This window comes from Phyllopteryx taeniolatus, chromosome 10 (genome assembly GCF_024500385.1).
Source record: "Phyllopteryx taeniolatus isolate TA_2022b chromosome 10, UOR_Ptae_1.2, whole genome shotgun sequence".
NCBI lineage: Eukaryota > Metazoa > Chordata > Actinopteri > Syngnathiformes > Syngnathidae > Phyllopteryx > Phyllopteryx taeniolatus.
In genome coordinates this window covers 8145679-8157433 of record NC_084511.1, presented here as the reverse complement: position 1 = coordinate 8157433, position 11755 = coordinate 8145679, and the positions used below count along the sequence as shown (strand labels likewise).

General features: G+C 40.3%; 1 protein-coding gene and 1 long non-coding RNA gene across 4 annotated transcripts; one reads left to right on the top strand and one right to left on the bottom strand.

Moving 5' to 3' along the window:
- Nucleotides 1-102: 102 nt before the first annotated feature.
- ubxn1 (UBX domain protein 1) lies at nucleotides 103-7854 on the bottom strand. 3 transcript variants are annotated; one of them, XM_061788202.1, is made up of 10 exons: nucleotides 7817-7854; nucleotides 7274-7338; nucleotides 4628-4681; nucleotides 4401-4519; nucleotides 4118-4199; nucleotides 1733-1924; nucleotides 1607-1658; nucleotides 1420-1536; nucleotides 705-888; nucleotides 103-631 (listed from the first exon to the last, which is right to left on the bottom strand). In XM_061788202.1, the coding sequence occupies exons 2-10, from the start codon at nucleotides 7330-7332 to the stop codon at nucleotides 591-593; spliced, it is 900 nt and encodes a 299-aa protein (XP_061644186.1). In that variant the 5' UTR covers nucleotides 7333-7338; nucleotides 7817-7854; the 3' UTR covers nucleotides 103-590. The 3 variants fall into 3 exon arrangements, with proteins under 3 accessions (XP_061644186.1, XP_061644187.1, XP_061644185.1); XM_061788203.1 differs by having other exon boundaries at nucleotides 7813-7835; XM_061788201.1 differs by lacking the exon at nucleotides 7817-7854 and adding an exon at nucleotides 7527-7806.
- Nucleotides 7855-7988: 134 nt separating this feature from the next.
- LOC133484957 (uncharacterized) lies at nucleotides 7989-9429 on the top strand. Its single transcript, XR_009790554.1, has 3 exons — nucleotides 7989-8626; nucleotides 8765-8829; nucleotides 8902-9429. It is a non-coding gene; the product is annotated as an uncharacterized LOC133484957 (long non-coding RNA).
- Nucleotides 9430-11755: the final 2326 nt, after the last annotated feature.

Genomic DNA, 11755 nt, shown 5'->3' with positions numbered 1-11755 from the left:
GAAGAAAATATTTTTTTCAGTTGTGTGCATGTGACATGCTCAACCCACCTTTTCCCAACACATCAAATGAGCGGCAAGATAAAAGACAAAGTGCAGCACAGCAATTCTCCAAGTCAGCTTTATTTAAAGTCAATTCTTGAAGTCAAATATGCAGACATACTTGTCAATATATTCTGACTTATAAAAACTGGCAAAGTAGAATCTCACAAAATCAGTAAATTGTGAACTCATTTTAAGGCCCTTTTAAATAAGCAAGTGAAGATAGTTTACCATGGAAGAATCTGGTGGAAACGATGTTTGGCGTTGACCTTTTTGACACCAATCAGATGCCAGCTAGCTTTACTATGTACATCTTTAATCACTGCATCCAAAACAAACATCCAGTGAAATCAACCAGCCAAACAACCAGTTTTCTTTGAAGCCTTTGCTGATATGACTGATAACATAAATTTAACCTTCATCGTTAGTCCAGTACACTGACTGACAGATTGAAACTAAAGCCTTGGTGTACTGTTCAGTCTATTTCTTCCGGAAATGTAGTAGAGGTGGTGAGGTAGGCTCAGGAAGCAGATTGCTCTCCCTAAACTCACTTACTTTTTGGTAACAACCAGCACAGCTGAAGGCACCAAGCCTAAGCAGAGAGGAATCAAGGGGAAAGGGATTAGAAACAGCCGAGTTGGAATGAACTGAGTAATGTGTCTCACCCAGCTCTTTGAGGGGCTTCTCCATATCCATATCAGTGTAGACGTGGCGGGGGTAAGGGGACAGCAGCGTAAAGTCCTGACCCTCCGGCGTGTTGCCGTTCACCTGCACGTAGACGCGTACCGCCGCCAGCGGCTCCTGGGCCTTAAACACCGCCGTGATGGTGGACCCATCAAGCAGACGCACCTATTGTTAACACGGAACAAGTGGGAAGTGAATTTGCGGTTCTCTTACGAGCTGAACGGCAAAATTCACAACAGGTGTTTGATCAATTAAAATTTCTATGGATGTTCGCCTTTCTTGACTATCACACCCTGTGACACTCTAAACTCAGTGGCCACTTCACTGAGAAAATCCTGTTTAAAGCCTCCCAATGGCGAGGTACTATTGAACAATTGTTAGGTGTTGTGATGCCAAAATGTGAATGGCATGATGAAGAGGACTGTTGAAATACCAATTCCAATTGAACTGGGAAATTTATTGGTTCATTCATGGATCAAACAAAAGTTCAGAGGAGGCTAAATTCTCCCATGAGTGGACCCCAGCATACAAGCAGTTCGGTAAAGGCGGATTCTCTCTCTCACTCCCCCAATTTTTCAATATTTCTTTTCTTTTTTTTGGGGGGGGGGGGGGCAAGCCGCAAAAACTTATTGGCGGTTTATCCCAAAGCCACATGTCCCTACCTTTTTGTGTGTAATGTATGTATGAGGGCCTCACCTGTATTCTGGACTCGTCATACTCTTTCTTAATGGGGGGTGGGCCCTGAGTGGTGGGTGACAATGGGCTGGGCTGGACCGAAGTAGTACTTGTGCTTGAGGTTCCTCCGCCTCCAAACTTTTATCAAAAGGTAAGCAAAATTCCAGTCAAGATTGGCTCTACACAAAGAAAACACTGTGTCAACTACCTTTTGTGCTCTCTCCTCCCTGTCTCGTGCTATCTTGTCTTTAACCCTTTGCCTGGTGGAGATGAACAAAGTTAAACACTAACGTATGAACTAACCGTTTCCTGCTCACGTTCATGGGGACATTACCTGGCCAACTTGTCCTCCATCTTCTCTCGCTGCCGTAGCTCGGTCAGCTTCCTCATGTCGTCGTCTTGCAGCCTATTGCGAATCTGCTGTAGCTCTTGGCCTTGCTTCCTCCGCTGCTTTTCTTTCTCCAGCTCCTCGGCACGTTCGCGCTCTCTCCGCTCTGCCTGTTTTGCCCGCATCAGCTCCTCCAGCCTGACGCACACAAGGCAGCAGCAGTCAGTTAAAGGGGTATAACTGAAAACAAAACATTTCCACGTGACCGCTTCAAAGATTTTGGGGTTGATTGTCTGGCCCACATTGAAGAGGAAAACTTGTAGTTTACGTATAAAATTGAGCTGCACGATATATTGCTTGGACGTAGTCATCGCAAAGGTCCTGACGATGTATGAGGGGAAAAAAACTAAGGTACCCAACATGCACTGCGCACATCAGTCCACCAATCACACAACATTGTCCAAATGGTCTTGCTTCAGTTTGTCACTCGCAGCTGTTGTTTACTGTAAAACGAATGTCTACTAACCTAAGTGCTAGCATATGGTGATGAGAAGGCTAGACATGTTAATAAGATTAGCACTAATGTTACACTTTACAGTAAATTCAATCCCTTCAAACAACACACGGAGCAGTGAAGAGCTGGGGTGTCGTCTTTGGGTGCTTTGGAGGACGTCCTAGGAGAGCTTGGGGTAACGTTCACGTACTTTTAACAAAGCTCGCAAGCAGGTAACATAACTCGCTAGCTCATGCTAGCACTAACATTTGTACAAAAACAAATCTGTCGATTTATACTCTAGCAGAGGTCATTGCGCAATACAGGTCAGGAGTCCAGACCAAGAAGCAATCCCATACGTACGCACACCACATTAAAAAAAAAAAAAAAAGTTTGACTCAAGACATATGGGCCGCTTTCATTTTAAGCAGCGCAGCATTAAAGGCTTTTGAGGGTAGTGATGAACCGAACCAACCAATTACATGCGAGTTCAGCCACCACTTTCCGCCAATCAAATCTGCATCTCAAGCCGTAATCACTGCGAAACGTAGCAGGGGGGAGAGAGAAAGAGAAGTTGAGTAGAAAGATCCGAAAATGACTGATAAAGGAAGAGAACACTGGAACAAATGGCACTTAAAATGCAACGGCCGGAGTCATTTTTGTTTGTACTTCTCTGTGGGAAGTTTCCACTGGGAGCACTTATTAAAAGTGCACATATGTGAAATGCAATTATGAAGCAAAACAAATGTTTTGAACAAACATACCCTCTAAAACTGGTCCCTTTTTAAGATTTGTTAAATTAAAACGTAAAATTGTTTGAGACTTCATTGTTGTGTCAAGATTCCAAACAAGATGGGAGAAACAAACATATTTTTCTTAAGCACTTTTTCTGAAACCATAACCTTTTCATTTACTTGCTCTTATTCTGATATGTAGCACTACTTATATTTAGTAAATGAGAGAACATTACGCAGTTGTGCTTATGTTTGGTTATGCGTGCAGAATTCGTACACTTCTTTAAAGAAAACATGAAGGATCAAGCAAAACACTTCATTTGATTTTTTATGGAATTCAAATTAAACTAAGGCATTTCAGAAATGCATAACCATAAAGACAATAAAGAGATGGTCCTTGTTCAGTCATCAGTCACATTAAAAAATATTTCAAAGATTCTGCCAAGGTATGTAAACCTATGAGCACAACTGTACATATCAGCAGTCACATATATTTGTGTAGTTCTGTATTACTTGACAATAATAAATGCCAAAAGGTATAATTTGACTGATATATTGATTACAAGCAGATGTAGATAAAACAACTCGGCTGGCTACTTAAATACATATCACAATAAATAGACACTAGATGATGATCTGGACCTTTAAGATTTATTTAGCTTGACCTTTGAAAATTTTAGTGAAATTTAAGTCAAGTGAAGTAAAAATTACAGATTGCTTGAAAACAAATGAATAGTGCTACACGGATGACAGTATAACTATGCATGAAAATAAATGATTTTAACTTTATGACTGGCTGGACACTTAGCTGAGCAATACTACAGTGCATTTAAATTGAGGTAGACTTCATCTAAATATCTCAGTATACTTCTGTGCTCTGTTGAGCGTAGTTTATTTCTCCTGAAGCATTTATAAACTGTCAAACAATACCGAGGGAAAAAGAAAAATGTGTGCTGGATTTCACATGCCACAAGTATGTTATCCTGTATTTTTTCACATTACAATATATATATTGCCGGGTGACAAAACAAACAAACAAAAATAATAAAATTGCAATGTCCTCCAATATCATGCAGCCCTAGTTCAAAATATCTTTTGTGGCATACCATGGTTGTCCATGCTAATTGGCAGTAAACATACATTGACCCATGTGTGAACTCTGACCTTTTGACTTGCTGTTGTTTCTCCTCTTCTGTCATGGGCTTTCTAACAGCCTCACCAATCTGGCTGCCTTCTCCGCTCGCAACTGACGGAACAAAACTGATATGTGAATAACCAGACAACAATAGAGGAACCTACTACAATGTCACGCATATTACTTGTTGCTTACGTGCTACAAATGGAATGGAATGGAATGTGCAAGCGGCAGTTTAGATTTGCGTGTCCGAAGTTGAAATTTTGATGCTTTCTAAAGGATAAATCAGTCATCCTTTCAGCCTAAACACACCTCCCGCTGTGTCCCCGAGCAAAGGCTCCTGTGTGCCGGACTGGTCTTTGTCCAGTCCTTCCAGAACCGGAGCCTTGTACGGCTCGTCGATGTCCGGGTCATTCTCGTGCTCCATTAACCTGAAGAAAGCACAAGTGGAGATCGCCAAATTCATTCATTTAGTGATGCCCCAGAATCACCATCATTTTGTGCATTATTTACTCTGTTAATGTGTGCTTCCAACTGACCAGTCCATAGCTTGTTCGATCCCCTGGTTCCCAGTGCTGGCCACAGCCCTTTCTCTGAAAAGAGGACAGTTTAAGCCTTCTTCCTCCTCCACAACACAGGAGGGTTATTCAACTGACTACCTACACAAATACTAGACTACGCCGATCTGATCGGCCTGATTGGTATCGGCCGATAATTAGCATTTTTGATCCTGATCGGCTTTAATGTCATCATTCGCCGATCCGATCAAAAGCGCCGCAAAACACATTTACTCCATGTTGTGTACATCCATCCATCCATCCATTTTCTGAGCCGCTTCTCCTCACTAGGGTCGCGGGCGTGCTGGAGCCTATCCAAGCTATCATCGGGCAGGAGGCGGGGTACACCCTGAACCGGTTGCCAGCCAATCGCAGGGCACATACAAACAAACAACCATTCGCACTCACAGTCACATCTACGGGCAATTTAGAGTCTCCAATGCATGCATGTTTTTGGGATGTGGGAGGAAACCAGAGTGCCCGGAGAAAACCCACGCAGGCACGGGGAGAACATGCAAACTCCACACAGGCGGGGCCGGGGATTGAACCCGGGTCCTCAGAACTGTGAGGCTGACGCTCTAACCAGTCGGCCACCGTGCCGCCTGTCGTGTACAGTATATTCAAATAGCTTGTTTATTTTTAGCCTAGTCGCGTGTCTTGACGTAGTACTGTAAATATCTGACCACCAATAAAGTTATTTTATTATATTATTTCGGCGGTGTGAGACAGACACCACGTAATGCCCCGTATCAGACTACAAGACAAATGTGGTCTTTCACGATTTATGTCAGACTACTGCAATAAAATCTTGTATTCCGATACTACCGCATCCCGTTTTTTACCATCATTAGGCTTCATCTTGTCAACTCAAACGTGACCGGATACACTCGTTACCATGGCGACGACTACAATAATGGATCGTGCCGTGTGTTTATAAGAACAAAATGGAGAAAAACTTGTGTTGGTGGTCACCAGTGCTCAGGAGAGGATGTTCGTTTAAGGCTTGCTTGAGGTATGTTTACATACTTTTAATACGATGCGGGCAACAAAACGTTATGTAGCCTAGCAAGCTAGTGCTAGCACTAACGGTTGTACATAAACATGCTCTAAAGTTTCAGTGCGTGTGAAGTAATTTAATTGCAATAAAATAATTTAATTACAGTAAGTTAGCACTAGGCTTTACACGATCAGGATTTTGGGCCCGATCAGCGAGTTGAAACAAAACCATAAGCGATCACAAGATGGAGGAATGTTTCTATTTAAATGACCTGTTCATTTACTGCATATACTTGTGTACTTAATTGCTCAAAAAATTATATTTACAATAAATAATGTATCTTTGTTCATCTATTCATGCCAGTGAGGCATAGTGACAGAACAAATGAATGATCTTCTATTAGATGTCACGAAGTACATACAGTAATTAATGCATCCACTTTTTGTGACTTTTTGTTTGTTGGTGTGCCGTGAGATTTTTCAATTGTAAAATATGTTCCTTGCCTCCATAAAGGTTTGAAATCACTGCTCTAGTCAGATCGTGTATTCTAATCAATCAGGTCAAACCAACATTACATGACTGAAATAATGGGTGCTAACTTGCTGTAAATAAATTACTTCCCCCACACCGAAACTTTAGAACATGATTCGACAGAACGGCGGCATGTTTACGTCCAACCGTTCGTGGTACCACTAAGCTTGCTGGGCTACATAACGTTTTGTTGCCTGCTTGCGAGCCGCATTGTATTAAAAGTATGTGAACATACCTCAAGCAAGCCTCAAACGAACATCCTCTCCTGTCCTGAGCACCAGTGACCACCAACACACGTTTTTCCCCATTTTGTCCTTATAATACAAAGTCGGCGCACTCCACTCTTGTTGTCGTCGCCATGGTAACAAGTGTAGCAGGTCGCATTTGAGTTGACAAGATAAAGCCCAATGATCGTAAAAAACGGGATGCGGTGGTATCGGATTACAAGATTTTATTGCAGTAGTCTGACAGCGCAATCGTGAAAGAGCAAATTTGTCTTGTAGTCTGATCCGGCATTACGTGTTGCCTGTTCCACACCGCCGACATGTTTTTTTGTTTTTTTTTTAATAACTTTATTGGCCTTCAGATATATCCAATACTACGTCAAAAGACGCACGACAAGGCTAAAAATAAACTAGCTTTTGGATTCAAATATACTGTGCACGATGGCGACACGGAGTAAATGTCTTTTGCAGAGCCGATCGATCGGCGAATTATGACATTAAAGCCGATCAGCATTAAATGCTAAATACCGGCCGATACCGATCAGCCCGATAAAATCGGTGTAATGTCTAGTTAGCACTCATTATTTCTGTCATGTTGTAATGTTGACCTGACTGATTAGAATACATGATCTGACGACAGCAGTGATTTCCAACCTTGATGGAGCAAAGTCACAAACATATTTTACAATTGAAAAATTCCACGGCCCACCAACAAGCAAAAATGTCACAAAAAGTGGATACATTAATTACAGTATGTACTTCCTGCCATATAATAAAAGACCATTAATTTGCGATCGGTGGTCGTTTTTTTTTTTTTTTTTTTAAACTCGCTGATCGTGTAAAGCCTAACAAAGACAAGTATCCACTGTCACTCACGCTCTGTTCCGGTCGAAGCCCATCTCCAAAAGGCTCTCAAGCGTTGATAAGTCTGCCATCTTCAGCTGAAACACACATTTTCAATCTTTTTACATTCAATTTATGCTCTCACAATTGACGGAAGTTACGTCACTAACGATGCATTTAAGACGGAGACCAACTTAACTGAAGCTCAGGAATTCAGTTCAAAACCAACTTTACGACTGATGATGCAAGTCACAAATAAACCTTTCGGAAATGAGTATTAGCTTACCGCTGCGTGGTCGAGTGTGGCTGTCATACACTTCGACAAACGAACCGGGCTCAAATTAGCATCGATGTGGCTAGTATTCAAAGAGCCCCAGCTAACGTTAGCATTCGAGTCGAGCCGAGGTTGGGGGACAAAAAGGCGAAAATAGCGCAGCGCCAACAAACCTGAACGTCACTTAAGATATGAATATTTTAATGTTTCTTGAACGTTAAAAAAAACCACACGTATGCTATTTTACTGTCCCTGTTGGAACGACAAGTGAATTGCGACGAGATGTTAGTTAGCTTACTCACGCCTTCGCCGCCACAGTACGGAAGATCACGTAGGTCAGAAAGAACCAAATGAAATCAGCGATTAGAATTAGCGATGGTACTAAATGCTTTGTAATACATTATTGCTATTACCAATTTGTATATATTATAACTCGTCTGTTTGATTTGACGTGAGCTTTAATATTTTACGTTATTCCGATGTACTTGTTAATTGAAGGGTAAATTGTTATTATTATAAATAAATTCTTGTTTTATGCTGTTATTTTCTAATCGTATTTCATTTTATTTAATTTTTTTTTTATTTCACGCCCTAAAAAAAAAAAATCCCCAGTGGTAATAAATTCAACCCATTTTAAAGCGTAACACTGATGTGACTTTTCCATACAAACGCCACATCCGGTGATGTGTTGTGTCATTACTTCACTTGACTAGCTCAGTTAGTGCATCGCAATTTCTGATCTAGAATAAAATCATGACCAGTGAGCCCCAAAAGTGCATGTCTGGAGTTTATTTTTTTAAATTTATTTTTTCACATGGTGTGTGTTTGTTGGTGCACAATAATGACCACAATGACATTTGCTTTTTAAGTTTTATGGGAAGGGTGAGTCTGTTACATATTTACAGTAATTGTAATGATTAATTTCTTCCTCGCCCACTTTGCTGTCTTAAGGAGTAGTCAGTTGGGGAGCGAGCATTTTCTTTTCTTGTCACCTTTCAGGACAGCTCTCCACCAACTGCTCCATGTGGTGGTCAGTCTTAGTATTTTTCAGTGTCATTATTTTATTTTATTTTATTTTATTTGTACTTACATCAGACTACACGTTCTCGTCTGTAAGTATGAACTTCTTACGCGTTCACGTTAACTATATTTTATCTGCAGTGATCACATTGATTTACAAAATGTATCTTGTTTTCAAAATTCCTTTTTTGTGTGCATTAACCATATCTGCGACTCCCTCTGCAAAGAAGTTGTGGACCAAATACAAAAGGGCCATTGAAGGAATCCATTGAACGCTTGATAAGATAAATAGTTGGTATATGATCAATAATCTTTTTTTTTTTTTTGCTATTGTACAGTGTGTGACATCATGTCATTTCTGTAACAGGGCAGAGCTCCTTCAAACAATCACCACATCCATGATATTTGTCCGTAATCCAAGGTAAGTATTTTTCAATGGGCATTATATTAAATGTAAGAACAATTGAATCATTTCAATTCAGTCAAAACAAAAATATTTCCAAGACTTAGTGACTCTCATTTTGACTAATGACTTAAAGACAGTCTATTTTTGTAAAACAGGTAAGATCATGTGATAGAACAACAGGATGAAGGAAACAGGGGTGAATGTGCAAACTTGAATTACTTTATGGCCCTATTTTTTTTTTCACTTGAGGACAGGGTTAAGGGTCAAAGACCAATCCCGATTACAGGCATTCTGCAATATTTTTCAGAAAAGATTCACACAAAGTAAAACATAACTCCAGCATGGCGTAAATGTAAAACATTTATTCTGAACTTGTAAAATGTATTCATTGACATGATGGCTGCTGCTTGTCTTGACTTCCAGCACTGATTCTTCTTTCATTCACCCGGTGAATCACCCTCATTTTATTGCTGCCATAAGAGTACAAATGTAATCTCAAAGGGGGTAAAAGCCAAGGATATGATGGTACTTGACTTTGGGTTTATTACACATGGGTGATGTTTTATAACTTGAGGGCTGTAATTTTATCTGTGAATCATTTCTTCGCTCAGCAAACCGTGACCAAAAGAGGGCAGCATTCATTCATGTGTGACCAGTTTTTTTAGCTGGAAGATGTTGCTGAAGCATGAAGCTCATTGCAACAAATGCAGGGATTCCTCATTCCCCAATTCAAAGTTGAGACATTGTGTAGAATCTCTTCCTCCTAATTCTTAATGTAATCATGAAAATGAATACAAACTTGACACCTTACAAAGTGTACACTTCTGATTCCTAATACCTGACCCATCCTTCCACCCATTGTCTTCTTGAAATGAATGCTACCACCATGTCCTGCCTGGCAGCTGTGTTCTCTTTCTGTGGGTCTCACCAGCTGTAACAGCATCTCCATATGGGAAAACTTTGGCTTCCAGTGGAGCTGCTGTTATCTGTGGAGGGACACCTCTTATCATCCGAAACCTCTATGTACAGTACATCCTACATATCACATTGGTTGTATCTTGTAAGTGTTCTGTCTGTACAATACACTGAAAAGACTACCTTTTGTTTTGTTCATTTGTATGGTTAAATGGGAAGCATGTTGATAAAGTAGCATGTCTGCCTCACATAATGTCAACTCAGGCCCCTCCTGTGTTGTGGCGTTTGTCCCTGTGCTTGCATGGGCTTTCGCCAGGATCTCCAGCTTCCTCCTACATTCCAAAACATGCATGTTAGGTTAACTGAAGACTCAAAATTGTCCATAGATGTGAATGACAGTTCAAATGGTTGTTTTGTCTATATGTCCCCTGCGATTGGCTGGTGACCAACCAGTCAGTCCATTGTGTATGCTGCCTTGTCACCCAAAGTCAGCTGGATTAGGCTCCAGCTCACCTGCAACGCAAATGAGGACAAGTGCTACACAAAATTCATGTATAGTGAACACGGTGACTACCAAGTCAACAACACTTCATTTTTAAATTCATCATGTGCTAACTACTAGATATTGGTGGATGAATAAAGAAATGAATGAATAAAGATGTGTCTATAATAAGCATACATTCATATCACCCCAGACCACACGTGGCTACAATACCCGTTAACATTAAAAATGTTCAGGCTTTCAATTAGGAAGAAAAAATAATTACCTGAAAATGAAAAAAATTTGGTTGATTTACAATCATTCAAATACCCACACAGCAGTGCATAAGTCTGACCTGTTAGTCACACTTACAGTGGATATAAAAAGTCTACATTCAGGCTTTCAATTAGAAATAGGGAAACAAAACTGAAGGGAAAAAAAAAAAAAAAAAGATGCGGTTGGCACAAATTACTGGAGATACCCACAACACAGTACATTAGTGAGAGTGTCCCATATGCAAATTCACCCACAACAATTCACAGGATAGGTGCACATATGTTGGTATAATTTTGATAGTGATAATTAAAAGACTGAAGATAAATAGACGAGTACCCACAAGACAACTAGATCACGAAACGAACAAAAATCAGAGGATATAACTGAAACCTCTGAAAATAAACGATACCAAAAATTTATCCACATAAAAGCCCACTTTGTTATGTCAAGTCCAAGAATCCTCAGATGTCTTATTTTTTCACAGATCAACGAGGCTGAAAATATGACCAAGGTTGTGATTTAAAACCCCAATTCCAATGTAGTTGGTGCGTTGTGTTAAACATAAATCAAAACAGAATACAATGATTTGCAAATCATGTTCAACCTATATTTAATAGAATACACTACAAAGATATAGATATCTTAGATACTATATAAGATATTTAATGTTCAAACAAATAAACTTTCTTGTTTTTAGCAAATAATCATTAACTTCGAATTTCATGGCTAAAATACGTTCCAAAAAAGTTGGGCCACCTGAGAGATCGAAGGTCACGGGCATTCAATGTTGGCTTTCGGCCTTGCCGCTTACATGCAGTGATTTCTCCAGATTCTCTGAACCTTTTGATGATATTATGGACCGTAGATGATGAAATCCCTCAATTCCTTGCAATTGCACATTGAGGAACATTGTCCTTAAACTGTTCGACTATTTTCTCACACACTTGCTCACAACAAGGTGTTACCTCACCCCATCTCTGCTTGTGAATGACTGAGCAATTCAGGGAAGCTCCTTTTATACCCAATCATGGTACCCACCTGTTCCCAATTAGCCTGTTCACCTGTGCGATGTTCCAAACAGGTGTTTGATGAGCATTCCACAACCTTCTCAGTCTTTTTTGCCGCCTGTCCCAGCTTATTTGG